The sequence below is a fragment of the Lupinus angustifolius genome, chromosome LG02, assembly GCF_001865875.1.
Source record: "Lupinus angustifolius cultivar Tanjil chromosome LG02, LupAngTanjil_v1.0, whole genome shotgun sequence".
In the NCBI taxonomy this organism is placed as follows: Eukaryota; Viridiplantae; Streptophyta; class Magnoliopsida; order Fabales; family Fabaceae; genus Lupinus; species Lupinus angustifolius.
This window is the reverse complement of record NC_032010.1, coordinates 4,381,182-4,399,827: the sequence shown is the minus strand read 5'-3', so window position 1 is coordinate 4,399,827 and position 18,646 is coordinate 4,381,182. Positions and strand designations below refer to the sequence as shown.

General features: G+C 28.7%; 2 protein-coding genes and 1 non-coding gene across 4 annotated transcripts; 1 reads left to right on the top strand and 2 right to left on the bottom strand.

Moving 5' to 3' along the window:
- On the bottom strand, positions 759-4,764 carry LOC109333731 (inositol oxygenase 1-like). Of its 2 annotated transcripts, XM_019569300.1 has the most exons (12): positions 4,516-4,704; positions 4,010-4,023; positions 3,921-3,967; positions 2,748-2,829; positions 2,412-2,616; positions 2,148-2,207; positions 2,004-2,056; positions 1,791-1,913; positions 1,490-1,559; positions 1,298-1,376; positions 1,113-1,194; positions 759-1,000 (listed from the first exon to the last, which is right to left on the bottom strand). In XM_019569300.1, exons 1-12 carry the CDS (start codon positions 4,547-4,549, stop codon positions 974-976), a joined length of 876 nt encoding a protein of 291 aa, XP_019424845.1. In that variant the 5' UTR covers positions 4,550-4,704; the 3' UTR covers positions 759-973. The 2 variants fall into 2 exon arrangements, with proteins under 2 accessions (XP_019424845.1, XP_019424836.1); XM_019569291.1 differs by having other exon boundaries at positions 3,921-4,023; positions 4,516-4,764.
- TRNAV-UAC lies at positions 10,242-10,314 on the bottom strand. Its single transcript has one exon. It is a non-coding gene; the product is annotated as a tRNA-Val (tRNA).
- LOC109333720 (vacuolar protein sorting-associated protein 26A-like) lies at positions 11,866-16,722 on the top strand. Its single transcript, XM_019569280.1, has 13 exons — positions 11,866-12,134; positions 12,329-12,376; positions 12,493-12,567; positions 12,752-12,826; positions 12,968-13,040; positions 14,628-14,672; positions 14,813-14,924; positions 15,060-15,126; positions 15,290-15,334; positions 15,624-15,679; positions 16,058-16,233; positions 16,385-16,556; positions 16,603-16,722. The coding sequence occupies exons 2-13, from the start codon at positions 12,374-12,376 to the stop codon at positions 16,640-16,642; spliced, it is 939 nt and encodes a 312-aa protein (XP_019424825.1). The 5' UTR covers positions 11,866-12,134; positions 12,329-12,373; the 3' UTR covers positions 16,643-16,722.

The following is an 18,646-nucleotide window of genomic DNA, read 5'->3' as shown; positions in this document are numbered from 1 at the left end:
AAGTCAAAAAAAAAAAATTTATTTATTTAATTTTTTGAAAAAATGTATTTTGGATCGGACAAAATTGAGTATTAATTGTTATTACTTAATACCTCTTGCTATTACTTGCTTCTATTCAATTATTAATTTCATAACATTAATTACATTGCTTAATATAAACATTTGAGATAACATGGTTAATATCAAGCCACCCTTAAATCTGCTTCTTCCATTAAAGTGATACATCTTGGACTTGTTCAAAAGTTCTTTGTCTGTAGATCATTTTATATTGTGAGACAAAGAGGTTATATCCATGATGCAAAAGAAATAAATTGTTAGGACTTTAGCTCATGAGAAGAGTCTAACCCAAAAAGATTAATTTATTAGGTAGAAACTTACTAAAATGGGTACAATTAGACAATTAGTACCAAGGGGTGCACTGTAAGCACAGTACATTAATATGTGCTAGTTCTCAGACACTGCATTTTGGATTTGTTGATGAATCTCATCAATGAACATAGTTGAATGACTGCTAAATAGTCAAAGGAGGTTAAGTTATTATTTGTGAAAAAGTCCTTTTTAAAAAATTCAACATTGTATGTAAGTATTCACTTTTAGTCCATGCATACAAGGTCGGCATTACCGGTTCCAGTTTGCAGTATTGTGGTTCATCATTTTCTACGTTATTATTACAAAAACTTCTTTTATATGACACTCGCTACGTGATACACCTTGCTACACATTACAGAGAGTAAATCAGGAAAAGATGTAAATCCAAATTAGAATTCAACCAAAATAAACATAATATTAAGATCCTTGTTGAGCCAAAGGAAAAATATATCACAAAAGACCTTCACTACAAGTTTATTTCATGCAAGAATCTTCCACAACTACAGGACACAAGTTCATGTTACTGTTGCCTAATAACTTATTTCAACTACTGCATACTATAACTAGTTGCTTATCATTCCATAATATTCAAGGCTCCAATGTTTCACCACTTCAACTTTGCAGGGAAGTACTGCAACAACAAAAAAAACAAAAGTAAAACAAAATTAGTACAAACTAGGAAAAAAGCTTGTTTTTTTTTCAATTGGAAGAAAAGGAAATAGAATTTTCCAAGCAGTGCAAACCTTTTCAATGAGGGAGAGATAATATGGTTTGACCTTTTCAACATCAACTCTAACTTTGCTCTTGCTGTATAAGTCATATTTGCTACAGTTAAACATTGAAGAAAGTTAAGAAAATATCAACAAATATTTGCAGACATAGCCACCAATCAACTATATGATCAATAGAAAAGATCATGTAATGTTACTTGAAAATGTTGAGCCATTTCAGATTCTCAACATCCTCATCATTCATCAAATGCTCATATGCTCCTTCCCTATGTAATGCTGCAAAACAAAAGGAGTGTATCAAATAAGAGTGCAAAAAACCAAATGATTGATTATACATTTATAATTAAATGCTGGATAATGTAAGTTTTGCTTATAAATTTGGATTTTACCATAGAATGAATGGTATCTGATGATGAACAAAGCAGCTGAGGGCAGAGTAGTCTTGTTTTCCTTTGCCACCTAAAGACAACCCAAAACTCAGACATTTGATTTACATTTTTCGAAATAATAGCATTCCATAAAAAAGGGTGTCACAATACACGAGGCTCCCGCCTAGCGGGGTCTAAAAGTAGATGTACACACTCTTATCTCTGCAAGCGGAGTAATTATGTCTAGAATTTGAACTCGTGATCTTATGATCACTAAGCGAATAAGATATAATAAATTTACTTGGGTTTTCGAAGGACTTACAAGATACATGTAGTCATCATGTCCCCATGACATGAGCACATTGTTAAGTCCACATTTCTCAGAGTAAATCCCATATTTAGTGTTGTATGCAGGATTGTTATAGTCTGAATTTTCCATGAAATACTGAAAGGTGGATGCAACATAAGTTAGGTGTTTAATGTGAAATAAGTTGTTTTTTGCATACCCAAAGAGAAAATGAATTGATTGATTTACCTTATGATGAACAATAGACTCATCAAATCTGCAACCAACTGGGTATGTGTCACCTACACAAATATAGTAAAGATTAATGAAGAGTATAGCTTAAATTATGAATGTAAGATATGATTTTTCAATATAAAGTATATAGTTACTTACCTACAACAGCCCATTGAGGAAGTCCTCCAAAAATAGGAAGCAGAAGAACCTTTCCAAGATCTGCATTAAAACCAAATTGAAATTGGTTTAAATGATTGTTCTATAACAAGTACAAGTTTTTAAATAATAGTTATTGTAATTATTTATAAGATAAATATGTATGCGTTGATTCTTCGGAAAAAAGTAATACAAATTAACAATATACCAAGTATGTATAAATCTTGATAATAATAATACATAGATATTACGGTCATTATTTATTACCATGGATAAGGCCAGCTAAGTGTAGCCAATCTTCATTAGGGTAGTCCTTCCTTATGGCTTCAGCTGTTTGTAGCAAATGCTCAATCTGAGGCTCATCCAAATCAGGATCACTCTCATCAACTACTTCATTAAGGAGTTCACAACATTCCCATATACTCATCTCCACCCTCTTCAATTTTCCATACTCCTCCCTCATTTTCCTCACCTGTATTATAAAGAGATTATCAGGATTAGAACCCATGATCGATTTCTACAATATAAGGCAAACAATATTACAGTTACGCGTATTCTAAGCAATGATATTGTAACAAGTTATTAGTAATAATAGATGCTTACAAAATCAACTGTTTGGTAAATGTGATTTCTTCTGTAGAAATTCTCCACTCCTTCTTGCCTCTCACTTTCAGCATCATAATTCCTGATTCACACAAACAATACAATGCTTTCTGTCACTCCTAAACATAAGTCATAAATGACTAGTACATCTTTCATTTTATTTTCCCCAAAATTACTAGAAAAAAAGACTAACATAGCTATAATTAAATAAAAAAGTTACAGAGTCACTGAATGGCAGAATCAAAAAAATATTTATTTTATTTTTTATTAACCAAAATTTAGGGTGAGTAAACAATCTAATATAAGGCCTAAAGTTTAGCAAAGATTTATTTATAACAATAAAAATATATATATCACCTTCATACTAATGATTATTTCATTTTAGACATCTACTAATGATTATTTCATGGTAATGAGTAAATATAGTAGTTTGACAGTAATAACATCTACTATACAATAAATATGATATAAGTTACACAATTATCATATTATTCGTGTTAATTATAATTAAGTTTTAAATAAAAATAATACACGTGATATATCATATAAAAAAAACTTCACCAACAAACTTGTAGAAGTTTACATCTTACCAAAATATTTCTAAAATAAATAAAACAATGTTTTAAAACTACAGTTTTTGGGTATTAAACTCCTTTTTTTCTATACTATTAGTTTTGTTTCACCGACTATTGTATATTATTAAAATTTTAAAACTGTAGTCGGAGATTTATAGGCCTCTCTCAATAACAAAGAAGAAGCAAGAAAATCTGAACTAGAATACACTAAAGATAAATATCTTATGTTGGAGTTTAATATCTATTTATTATAGGCATAAAGATCGCATTATTTATTATGATATATTACTCTTCATTTTAAAGTTAATAATTATTAGCATATGAACAATTTTAAAGTTAATACTTATTAATATATGAATATGAACAATAAATGATACACTCTATTTTCTCAAACTCTTATGGCCCAGCAAACATAAATGAATAAAACAAGATAGCTCAGTAGTATAAGATGGCAAAAATAGTGGTTTTTGTCCTACTACAATTTAAAATGCAAAGCATTATTTAGCATAGTTTTACATATTAGTGTATAAGGACTTAAATAGTGTATAATTAATGTGTGATACCCCAAATAGTGAATAATTTAGGAAAAGAATTTAACCTAAATGTGTGGCCAAATGAGTTGGCATGTGGCATCATAAATCCACCCTCCAACGTCATCTCTTTCTCATTTGTTGCTCCCATCTTTGCCTCTACATCACCCTCTGAAATTGTAAACAAATAATAAAATCATTCTATATGGTAGGGGAAATGTTACAGACTTGATGAAAATAATAGGAAATCATATTACCTTAAAACAAAAAAATAATATAGAATAGATCTATTTTATTCTTGTTCTTATTTTGTCAATAGAGGTAATTTAAGAAGTTCCATCATAGTATAAAATTTTCTCTATGATTGACATATGAAAATTAAAAAATAATAAGAATCTTTTGCCATTAGAGAGATATGATAAGCCAAGATATAAAATTTTCTATATAATTGACATATTTTCCCCTCCCCTAATCTCTTTAAGGTTTTATGATTGCCCTTTCGAATAAGTGTCGTTCCCAAGAAATTAAATCCTTAACTTTTGGTCATCCCGTGAATATAGTGGGCTCTTATATTAGACAAACATATAATTGAGATATGAAAATTAACAAAAAAAACACTAAATTTTGCTATAAAAAAGAAGGGGTAAAAATAAAATAAATTACCAAAGTGATCAGATTTGTGAATGATAATAGTCATGATGCAAAATGAGAGAAAGAGTTTTGAGAAAATGAAAGAGGAAGAAATTTCAGTGTATTGTGATATGGTTATGGAAAATGTGGCTAGTATTTATAGCTGGCCGGAAAGTCCTTCCCTGAGAATTGAATGTTCATAAGTCCTTCCCTGAAATATATTTTCACATTCTTTCTTCCCATTTTTAATACAAACATCTTTATAAAGTTTTTAATACTATGCCTCCAATGTAGATAACTCCTATATCTTCTACCAAGGCAAAACAAAACCTCAGTTTTAAGAAATGGGATCCAGAGAGAAAGGAGCACACGGGTTTAAACTAAATATAGAATATTATCTTATTATTTAATTAGTTTCAGTTTATTTAAATTTATCTATAGTTTATCTTAATACTTATTGTTTGAGTCCTTAATATCTTATTATCTGTAATGGCTTTTACCTATATAAATAAATTATTTACACCAACACATATTTAAGTTTGATAAATTTTATCATTCTAAACAAGTAACAAATTTATTTATGTATACGAATAACAAAAATCTTTGATTTGTTCGTGCCCACCATAAAAATACATTTGATAGATAGCGACAATATTTGTTTTATTCATAGCTACATATTTATAAATTTATTTTTTAATTCAATATATACTATACATTTTTTATTATATAATCTATTTCATTATTATTTTATAATGATGAGTTTTTATAGTTGTAATATAATAACAACAAATTTATCATATAGATATGTTCTTATATTATTCATACTGACGTCATGACTGAACATTCATATTTGTTGATCATATTTTTACTTTATTAGGTAACAAATATTTTTAATTTATAATTGAATTTATTTGAAAGGTATCAAATACTTTTTTAGTGTAATGTTCAATTTTTTAAATATACTTTTAAAATAAGAAGATGATGACAAAATAAAAAGATAATGTTTTATGTTTTGTAAAAATAAGACGTGCCGACCGGTTCAACCTGTGAATCGATGAACTAGTCATAACACCAGTATGATACAATAATTATACTGACCATTTAATCATATCAGTTAAATTGGCCAAAACTGGTTATACTGACCGGTTTTCAATTGAACCATACCAGTCATACCGGCTGGTTTTTATTTAAAATTATTTTTTTAATGAAAATAAAAAATTATTGGTTTTCAATATTAATGTTTATATATTATATATATCTAATTTCGCATGTATATGGTTTAATTAGTAAATTACTGGTTGAACTACTATATCAATATCCTAACCAGTTTGATGGTCGGAACAATATTAATAATATTGGTTATTGTTTAAAAGGGATATTATAAAGGGGAGCACATTTGCTGTCCCACACTTTGTGCCACTCCATGTGCCATGCGCTTGTGATTGGTCAGAAAAATACTTAATAATTAAATTTTAATTTAAATATATTTTTTCTGACCAATCACAACTCATGATACATGGAGTGGCACAAAGTGTGGGACAACAGCTGATGTATAAGGTTCCTAGAAGTACACCTAACATGTCTCCTGCTTATCTACCCAAAAAACATGTTTCTGCTTATATTTTGATTAATATAAAGTACAAAAAATAGAGACCATATTTTACTGATATTGTATTATTTTCTTTCAAATTATTTAATCACTTCCCTGTTTAATAACTACAGTTTGGGAAGTTTATAAAAAAAATTAAAATCACATCAAACAAATCCACGTACAAGATTATAGAAATAAAGCAACTATAGAGCTGAGGATGTTTCTAATATGAGATAAATATTCCAAAACAACTTAGCATAAGAACATGTCCTTAAAGTTATATATAGAGGGAAGATTATTCAATCATGTCACATTTGTTGATGGAGCATAAAATGTTTATAATTTGAGTAAATATCCAAAAGAACATTGTGCAAGAATATGTCCTTGGATTTTATATTTCGGGAATACTATTTTGTTTGTTTGTTTTTAAAATCTTATCGAACAAATTCACGTACCAAATTATGTGGGCTCTTTTTTCTAATGTATTTTTTTGTTAAATTATTATAAGATGTCACAGCAAAACAAAATACAAAAATGAATATGATTTACATAGTTTTCTCCCTCATCTTGAATTTATCGTATAATAAATGTGTTTCAAAGCATTTAATATAAGATAGTAATTAATATATATATATATGTATACTTTCTCCCTCATCATTTCTATTAATTTTTCTAAGAGTGAATCATGATCAAATATGAATAATGAATTATATAATAATAGTATAATTTGATTGACTGAGATAAATGCTATAATGACTTTTCAATTAAAAGCTTTCAGTTTTTATTATTTTTAAAACAATTTCTGACAAGTAATTTGTAGAAATCTATGACACAAGACAAGTTTATTATTCAAGCAATTTAAAATAGAGCAACTCATTGAGGAAGAGATTTTCCAACAAAAAATACTGGTGAAGGAATATATCCTTAGATTTATAAATCAGGGGAAGATTGATCAACTCAATTATTGAATGAGAAAAAGAAGTATATATTGAAAGTTTAAGAATTTTTTACATTATTTATTATTTAAAGTTAACAATTTTGAATTTTAAAAATTAAGTAATACAAATAAATGATATAAGATGTAATTAATGTATATAAATCTTTATTATATTGGTATTGCAAATCTCTTCCTAGTTGTGATTTCATATATTTAATTGATTGGAACTCCTCCCACTCGCACTCATAATCTTATAATAAAGAATAAAGGTTTATGGGATCAATGGCATTTAGAAATCATATAGAATATACATGTTATCATTTATAAATTATACATATCAACTAGATTTTCAAAATCTTTTGGGTAATGAAAAAATCACATAGGTAACTCGTAATTTAAGTAATATTACAATATCCTATAAATTTTCTTATACCATGTAAAATAGCATGTACAAGTTATAAATCAATCATAATAAATCATATACAATATACATGTGCTCAATTATACAGAAAAAAATTGTTAGTTAATTAGGATATATATGATTTTTATTGGGAACAAGTCTATGAAAATATTCTATATTTTATATATTTTATAGTAATTATCATGAATTATTTTTTTTCTAACTACTCCAAAACTTTAATTGTTCAAAAATTAGTCTCTACTAAAAATAATATTAAATTAATTGTCATATTCTAAATAAAATTTATATTTTAATGATGATTATAGATACCAACTATGTTTAAACTACATTGTTGTATTATTATTATTTTGAATGTAATTGTACGATTTCCTTATTGATTTACTAATAGTTTAATAATAATAATAAATCAATTATACTAATTGATAAATTTTAAATACAATTCTAAAAAAAATAGTTTGTAATTATATTTACAAAATGTATATAGTTTAAAATTTTGTAAACATTATGATATGGTTTTATTGGTTCGAAATATGAGAAAATGTGATATACTTGTTTACTTAAGTAACATAGCTGTGAGCTGGATCTCATAATATAATATGTGGGGCCCAATGACGTGGAATCCAGTCAAGTTGGTACTACAGATGTTGTTCTTATAAGGCATTCATTCTCAGTTTTTTTTTACCACCCTTGATCCTCAGCAATTCGACACGTGCACTATTAACTAGCACGTGGAATCAAATGCACAAAACCTCCACATGTTCTATCATGATCCTAACAATTGATTTTTCTTATCTTTTTATATATATATATTGCATTTTGAGGATAATTTATTATTATAAAAAATATACATATATTTTGGAGTTAATTATACATAAATATTTAAAGATTAAAGTGTAGTCATGAAAGTTTAAAGTTTAGACCATCAATTATAACATAAGATTGAGATTAATATAGAGTAGAGTTCAATTCAAATTCATGAAATTTAAGTTTTAAAATACAAGTTATACTAAGTTAAAGAAGCTTGGCTCAAATCTAAAACCTAGACAATACACATTTTTGGTTTGAGGAGTGGGACTTATATTTAATTTCAAATTGAAGCATAACCAACTTAAAAAATATCATCTTATGAAAGTTCACACTTATTATATATCAAGGACAATCTTATATATAATATTACTAATTGGTATAAGAGTTTGAAATTTGTGTACTGATAGTGTAATTTTTTTTACATTTTTAGTACATTATCTACCATTAATTTGTATTACTTTTGTTTGAGAGTCAATAGTAGTTAATAAATCAATGGTGAATGATTGATTGACAGTACAAAAAATTTATACATATTAAATCCTTCTTACAAAGGATATACAAAATAAAATTCAGCCGTGTTTGAATTCACTACGAAGAAGAATCATAATTAAGCATAGTGACAAATAAAATGATGGGTGGATACGACATACTACAGTACTTCAACATGTTTACTCATTTTCACCAATTTGAGCGGCTATGGGACATAGTCTGAGTTGGATATTTGTCCACAATGCATACTCACACATATATATGGAGCAACTAAGTTGAGAATAATGTATTATGGAGGGGTGAAAAATGAAAACAATTAATATGAATAATTATATTTTATTTGAATGATCAAGATCAAAATATATATATTATGATTATTATGTGATTAATTATTAACTTTTAATTCTAATCATATTTCATTAGTTGTAAAACTCAGATGTATTATTCTTAAAGTTTTTATATGAGTAGTATTATAACTTCAATCATCTTTTATTTATATATATATATATACATATATGATGGAATACATATTTTTAAGTCGTTAATGTTTCATCTTAAAAAAGTCGATTGACAATGAGAGGTGTAAGATTTAACTCCCAACATATTTTTAGTTTCTTAATTTTCATTTTAATTTGTAAAGGAAAAAATATTTATGAGTGTGAATTTTCTATTTTTGTGCTTTGTTGGAATCTATACGTGTTAATTTACTAAATGTATTTTTTGAATCTTATTTTTGTATTATTAAAGGTATCATTTCACTCTTTTGGGTAAAAAACTAATATTTTTTGGAATATATGATTGTTTTTCCCAACAAATGTTACTTATAAAAATTAAACATTTGATCTTTTAATCATTCTAAAATCTAGTGGAACCTTATACTAACTACTGAATCAATATCTTGTTGGTTCTGAATCTCTCTTTTGAAAATGTGTCTAGAGATACACCACACAAAATGATAAAATCATTTCTCCTTAAATAATACAAGTCGTTTTGAAGAGGCTCACATCCTTCAATCAAAGATACATACACCACACAAAAAGATATTGCAGAATTGTTGTTTAATTTACAACTTGATATAGCCGTATTTCAAGATAACATAATATAGCAATTGCTTTCACATGCTTTGTGCTTTTATATTTCACCATCCGACACAAACAAAAAACATAAGTTTTTTATATAGGGATGAGTGACTCACATAGGGAAAACTATCTTCACTCATTTCATAGGTCCCTCCCTCCACCCAAGAACAACATCACAATCATTCACTAATAGAAAAGAGAGATTTTAAATAGGATGTATTATCATCGATTTAAAAAGGAGATGGTGAAAATTTTGCAAATATTTTGAAGGAAATCAGATTGAACCACCAATTGAAGGTTACCATTAATGTTAATTTGAAGTTTTACGAGCATGTAGCATTCATTTGAAAGTACATTCACTTGAAATTTTCAATAAATTGTTTATTTCATTATGTCTTCCCATTTTCTATCAAAAAAATAAGGAAAAAACACCTTTGTTGCTGCCCAGGATCGAACTGGGGACCTTTAGTGTGTAAGACTAACGTGATAACCACTACACCACAGCAACTTGTATGTTAAATGAGGCTAAATATTATATATCATAGAGAGAATATATATTGTTTACGAAGGACAAAACGGTGCAGCTCCAAAACTTCACTCATATACTATCCTGTAATTTTCCTGCAAAGTATAATGATATTGATCCCACAGGTTTAACTCAACAACATGAACCATACAAAATATATAATCAACTTCACAAACATATTTTTTTGTATTAGTCGTACACCACCCCTCCCCTTCTTTAGCCTAATAGAAAAGGGTGATCCAATGTAGAGGATTAATGGAGTTTGAGAATTAGAGATGTATACATATGGGGATCATCTGTCCCAATTTGGTGTCCTCATTGTTGTCTTGTTCCACTTATATTTAGACATGTAAAGTTAATATATTATTTTAATTAAATTAAATTAAAATGATGTATTATTTTTGACTTATTGACAAATACTGAATGATCTGGGACATGAGACATGAATTTTTAAGGGACAGAAGATCTCATTTAAGATGTATACAATTTATCCCACAATTCAAAAAGATTATTCCATGATTGAAATTTGTAATATTATGATTACTAAGTAATAACCTTGATGTTGTCTCAAGGTCACCTACCTCTTTAGCATGATAGAATTCAAATGAAAAACAAAAACACACAACATCATTCCAACCTAATTCTTATAGTAAGATATTAAGAAAAAAGTAAATACATATATTATTTTGATCCTTTAAAATTTTTAAATGTGGATTAAAATAGTCAATTTTAGGATTAAATTAGTTCATATAATATATGATAAAACATGTTAAAAAAATTAATTTGATCCATTTGAACAGCCAGGAATAAAGACTAATGTAATTGAAAAATAGTAGGTTCCATCATTTAGATTTGTTTAAACTACCATGAAACTAAATCCACTTCATTCCATCATAAAATATCAAAACAATGGTATGACAATTGACAACCGTTGCATTCTGTCCCAAATCATTTTATTCCATCACAATCCAAATATCCAATTAACCCATATCATTGAATACCAAAACATAATGAGCACATAATCCTCACTAAGCGAGTGTAACGACTGATGACAAAATAAACATAATTTCGAAAACAAAAGAAATAGAAGTATAACTCCACATTTTAACTACTAATTCTATGAAAATTCATATTTTAACCGTCTATTCCATAAAAATCTACATTTTAATCATTTTTATCGTAAAATTTTAAACTTTTCTCCAAGTCACAATTTCAATATGGATTCACATCTTATCTTATTATCTAATATAAATTGTGTCATTCCCTTTGATTAACACTTGTAACACATATATGTGCTTTAGAAATTCAAACTACAAATTAAAACAATTATCAATATTTTTTATACTACTAATAATATACTTTTTTTGCTTAAGTAATTAATTCTTTTCAAATTATATAACTAAGTATTAACAAATATAACTCTTAAGTATCAAACCTTTAATTTTTTTTGTAAGTTTATCTACCACAACTGTATATCTCTATATCCTCCACTCCATATGCATAAAAATGTTAAAAAAATAACTGATCTGATGTATGAAGGTGGATCTAAAGCTCAGGCACAACAGTGAAACGACATTCCCTATAGCGTTCAGAAATACAGAAGATGCAATTTCCATTCCTTTCTTCTTCCCTTCTCTTCATTCCCTCACACTCTCCATAACCCATTCCAATCACCACTTCCAAATAATGCGTTTCTTCTATCCATTTTTCATTCCATCCCAATCTCGCAATTTCTCTATTCTTTCCTTTCACTAACCCTCCAAATCCAAACATATCCACGTAATCGCTCGACACAGTTCACGGTACGCTGTTTTGGTTTACTCCAATTTTGTTTATGATTTCGAAATTATGGATTTTGTCTATGAATTTGGATACCCTTTTGGCCAGTTAGTGATTTTGATTTGTTAATTTGGGTTGAGGATGTGTTAGATTAGGAACGTTATTTTTTGCATTAATTCTATTAATTTGGTGATTTAAATTTGAAATTGTGTATCAGAGGTGGTTTTGTATTGAGGTAGAAGAAGATTGAGGTGTGAACAGCATGGTAAGTGTTTTTTTTGCTATGTTGGGTGTTAATGTTTTGGTTTCTGAGCTTTTGAGTATTCATTGTAAGTTTATAACTTTGACTCACTTGATTTGGTGATGGAACTGAAAATTTAGAATTACCTTCTTGGAGCTTTCAAGCCAGCTTGTAATGTCTTAATCACATTCAATGATGGGAAAAACCGTAAGCAGGTAAGACACTTTTTTGCATTCTGTAATGTTGCTGTAAAGCTTGATGCCTAGTAAAAGTTCAGGGGAAAAATTGTTACTTGATTTGAAGTTTATTGTTGTATTGTTAATGCATTTCGATCTTTTAATTCATCATTTTAGTGACTTGTATGTGCTCCTTTTGATTGATATCCGTTTATGTTTTTAGGTTCCTTTTAAAAAAGAGAATGGCCAAACAGTTACGGTCCCGCTTTTCCAAAGTCAAGAAAACATTGTTGGGAAGGTATTTTATTTGTAAATGCTCTTAGTATTATGTTATGGAGTTTAGGTTAAACACTTGTTATTATTTGTTGTAATAATCTTTGATATCTTGTCTTTCGAGCCTTACTGGATTGACTATTTATGTATTTGTTGCCATGTTTAGATTACCATTGAACCAATGCAAGGGAAGAAGATTGATCACAATGGCATAAAAGTCGAACTTCTTGGACAGATTGGTTTGTACTTGACTAATTATCTTAACTCATTATTGTGTTATGTGTATCTAAAGTTTAAATGGAGGGGGGGAATAAATATTGTTTAGAAGTTTTTTTTTGTCAGGATACTATATATGGTGATGATAGCAAAGTCCTATCATACTTCGTAGCATTTTAGTGCAATTTCTTGGAGAAATTTATCAGGGTGCCACCTTAGAACTCTTAGGTCTGTCCTATGTAGTCAATCATGGAGGAGTGGCACAATTTGCTGCAATGGAGCGTATGGTGGTTGCGGTGAATCATGCCCAAATTGCGACAAAATCCTGGCTGTAGTGGCCACTCCTGATTTTTTCGGGTTGAAGCCCCATGTAGCTGCACTGTTCATGGGTTCTGAAGTTGGGTCACCCATGCAATGAAGAAGAAAACCTTTTCACTGTAAACTCAGGTTTTTAATGGGCTTTTTATCAGGGGTTTTCATGGGCTTTAGTTGAGATACTTCAAAAGTGCTCTACTACGTTTGCTTTCTACTTTTTTAATTAATCATAAAAGAAATAATAATTATAAATAACATAATATTCACCATAATTATGTAAATGTTATTTTGTAATATGATTTATCAAAAAATATTGATCAAAGTATCTAATATTTATAACAATAGATTGTGATTATTAATTATAAATCCCTTTAATTTTATGAATATTCTATTTTTGAACATTTATATGTATATAATATAAATCATTTATATTTTCCTAATATTCGTTGTAGTGGCCATCCCTCTACCTGCTATCTTTCTATAGTGTTTTTGGGGTCGGCCACCATCTAGGTCTAAGTAACTAGCTAGGGTGTGTCAGATGTGCATGTAATGTAAATATTTGATTTTCTGTCTATAATCAATGTTCATAACATTAGCAGCACTGGAATTGCCTTATTAAAGCTCAGTCCTGTACTGATGATGTATCTACTTTAAGTAATTTTGTATTTATCTTTGTTTCTTTTAAATTGTTATTTCTGCTAGATTCCAACTTCCAACTTGCTCCTCTGTCTTTATGTTATTGCCGGACATGATGGCAAGCTCACTTGTTGCCTTTCTGTTAAATTCCTTTTTGACTTGAGATGAAGCATAAAATGATGTACATATTTGGTAAACAATATTGGATGATTGTACTAAAAGCTTTCGTCCCTAAGGCTGTAAATTTAAGCTTACAATTAATCATGAACTATGTCTTATACATAGGAGAAGGGCTGCCTTAATTTGATTGACTTCCATTTCAGTTTTGTTTAAACAGTTTGTAGAAAATGTTCTCTATGAATTTGTACCCTTATTGTTTTCGAGAATCTGTAGCTGAAACTGATGTGATATTCCTGACATTGATGATTTTATCACTTTCAAATTTAAGCACTTTAGTTTTAATTTAACAATGGTGTAACTGTTAAATCTTAGTTGATAATGACCAGTGCAGGCAAAAAAATACATTCATCACCTTTTTAAAATCACATGCAGTTGTTATTCCATTACTGTTTTGGCAATAAGTTACTCTTTATGCCTATTATAATTTTTTACTTCAGTAGTGATACAAAATTCATTTTAAATTTTGTTTCACTGTGCAGAGATGTATTTCGATAGAGGAAACTTTTATGACTTCACTTCCCTTGGTAACTAAGTTTTCTGTGACTTTCATCTTGAATAAAAATATTCTTCATAGTTGTTTTAGCTTTTCATTTAATGCTACAAGGCATTACTTGTAAGTTATAACATTTGGAAATAATAGCTTTTCATTTTCTGTCTTTTGCAGTACGAGAATTAGATGTTCCTGGTGAAATCTATGAGAGGAAAGTCTATCCATTTGAATTTTCTACCGTCGAAATGCCATATGAGACATACAACGGGGTGAATGTGAGGCTTAGGTATGATTTCTTGAGGATCGATGGACTTCTCTCATAGTTTTTGTCAATTGTTATGGAATATTTCCTTTGCAAATAATAGACTGTGTAGCTTAAATATGATAATTTGTGATGTTTTTATGCATTTGTAATTTCCAGGTATGTCTTGAAAGTGACCATAAGTCGTGGTTATGCAGGAAGCATAGTAGAATACCAGGATTTTGTGGTATGTTCTCCATCGGTAAAATATTTTTTGATCGATGGTCTGAGATATCGAGTTGAATGTTATTTTATCCAAGTACTGCATTTCATGGATAATATTCTATTGTATAAGCTTTAAAAATATACTTCTACTTATATACATTTTTATTTCCATCATCATTGACCAGGTTCGCAACTATACTCCAGCTCCAGCAATTAACAATAGCATCAAGGTGAGCTCAATAACTGAATAATAATTTCAATGCTGTCTAGCAAAAATTCACTTTCACCATATAAACCGTAATAGTGATTCGTTCTCTACACTTCCCATCAATTAAACACAATAGTGGCCCAGTGGCAATGGTAAAGTGAAGTTGTGTCATAAACCATTTCCTTTCAAGTAGCGATTGATAAAATATCTATAGGTACATGTATTTATTACCTTGTGCTTTACCTCAGAACATTGTTATCGTCTGCTTTTATTTATACTTTATATTCACCATATTTTAATACATGGTACAGATGGAAGTTGGAATTGAAGATTGTCTACACATTGAATTCGAATACAACAAAAGCAAGTAAGTTGAATATTTTGACGCCCATTTCGATGGAATAGCATATGCTTTTTATGTCACTTGGTTATTTATCTTAATCAAAGCACCAAGCATCGATTTGTCTCCTATAGAGTTTCTATTTACAGCTTGGAATTTGAAATTTATTTATTACTTTATCTTTTTAGTTGTATTAGCCTGTAATTGTTTTTTGAAATTTACATATTGACATTGATTATAAACACCAATTATAGATAATTAGGTAGGTATCTGCCCTGAAGATATTTTTTTGTCTAATTTTGACACCGCTTGTATATGCCCATAAATGCACTGGTTTGAAGAGAATATTTTTCTCATCTACTATGTACTAATGGTAAATACTTATTAGGATTTTTAATCTTTCAGGTATCATCTGAAAGATGTCATTATTGGTAAAATATACTTTTTACTTGTCAGAATTAAGATAAAAAACATGGATCTTGAGATTAGGCGTCGCGAATCAACCGGGTCAGGGACCAACACCCATGTTGAGACAGAAACATTGGCTAAATTTGAGTTGATGGATGGTGCTCCGGTCAGAGGTAATTTAACCTTGACATTGGTTCAGTAAAATATAGCTTCATAGTTTCTACTTGCATAATATTTTCGATTAAGTTTAGATTTATGTTTCGATATCATATTAGGAAAACCTCATATTTGTATTTGGTAGTTAATGCATGATTGTTTTTACAGGAGAATCAATCCCTGTCAGACTGTTCCTCAGTCCTTACGAGCTAACACCGACTCATCATAACATCAATAACAAATTCAGTGTGAAGTACTTTTTGAATCTTGTGTTGGTCGATGAAGAGGATAGGCGATATTTTAAGCAGCAGGAGATCACAATGTATAGGCTTCAAGAAACTTCATGATGAATTTTCGTACCGGAGATGAGTATCAGGTTCTGTAATAGGAATAAGGAAGATTGTGATGGAAATTGAGGAGTTCTGAAATCTGGTGATCAGTCACATGAATCTAGTTTTCTAATGTTTAAGAAATATGGCTTAGTATTCTAGCATGATCAATGCTTGAAATTTCAATGCTTGCAAATGTGTCTGATCTCTCCTTTCATGTTTTGACAGTATAATTTCTAGAAATACCATTGAAGGAAACATACCTTATTTGTGCTGGATCATTGATATCAATGAAGAATGTAGTATGAGAAATAAAAATTCACATTTGTTGCATAAAATATTTTAGGCGCAATCTTCACATTTATGTAGATTTTGATTTCTGGTTTGGGTGTAACTGAAAAAAATAAAAAAATAAAAATCTAATATATATCATGTACTTTTAAATGGATGGGTTGAAAATCCATCCATAAAAAAAATGATTCATAATTGAGTTAGATTGGTTTTTGTTTAATGGATCACAAATGGATTGGATTTATTTAATAGAATAAGTTGATAAAATTTGATTGTTGGTTTAAAAATATTCAATCCATTAAAATTTGACTCTAATCTATCTATTTCATCCATTTTGCAACACCCATTCCACGTAGAGAATAAAATATCTTCTGGTATAACGTGATAAATTATCTCTTTGTGACCACTAAAATTATGATATATGTCATATTTAATTATTTTATAAAAATATTTTTAATACTATACAAAATAGTATATCTATCATACTTTTATTGGCCGAATGAGATAAGATATTTCATGATATGAGGTGATATTTATTCACATATACAAGTATAGAATGTCAGGAAGAAATTAAGTGGAGATTTTGGCAACATAAATTTCAAATGATAATATTAAACCCTTCTAAAATCAATAAAAATAATTTCTTATAATTCTCTTAACTGTGTTTCCCATCTTACTGTTTTCAACTGAATCAACATGTCTTCTAAGCATATGAAAAATGTTGCTGGACATGTCAACAAACATGACATTTATCCAGTTAAATGAGTAAGTAAGTTTCACTACCTTATTTATTTTATAAAAATAACAAATAATCTCTATTTTATTTATAAATATGGTGTAAGACTCTACTAAATCTCAATCTCTAAAAATGTTAGAATTCAATTTTTAGGAGCAATACTTGTTGAGAGAAACAAATATACACATGAAATAAATTAATTTCTTACCCATGAGAAATACTATTAGTAGCACTCAAAAAATGTATAGTTAATCTCATAGCAAGGAATACAGTTAATCTGATAGCAGCAAATTACATTTCAGCTTACCGATAAACATTTTCTCAGATACACTAAGGCTACCTTAGCAACATCCTATTCATTTTGTTTTGAAATTATCACATTTCATGTATTCCTAGCACAAATTATCTGATTCCTCTCTCCCCAAATGCAATAATCCAAATCTGAAATTCAACCATAAAGAGTTTACCTTTTCGTGGAAACATAATAATATAAAAATTTAAAAGGGTAAACAATATCATATAAATAAAATGTGGTATATACTATTTGATGCAAGGTTTCAAATTTGAGTCGATGATGGATATGCATAAAGAGATTCTACTCTCCCAAAATGTAATAATACTTCCTCATTCTTTTATTTCGAATATACCTCTCTCCGGTTAGACTTCCACCATAGCAAAAAAACAATACCCCTAATGATTAATGGAATGTAAAATCTCTTTGGAAAATGTCGGAAAGACATTTACCCTACTTTTACAAAAGATAGGTGATACCAAACATTAATTAATCAACTGGCATGTCATTTTTGTCATTATGGGTAAAAAATGAATATTAAATTGAAAGTTTCCACTTTCCATCGTCCTATCAAAACATTGAAAAGGAAATATGTTTGGAGAAAAAAATCCAACAATGCTCCTTCCACAATTTACTTTCTTTATAAACTATTGTGAAGAATCAAGAACTTAAATAGGCCATTTGAGGAAATTATATCATACAAAACTGACCTTTTTTATTTCATAATCAATTTTCGAGTATCACAATTCATCATCACTAGTTAATGTACAACATGTATTGCA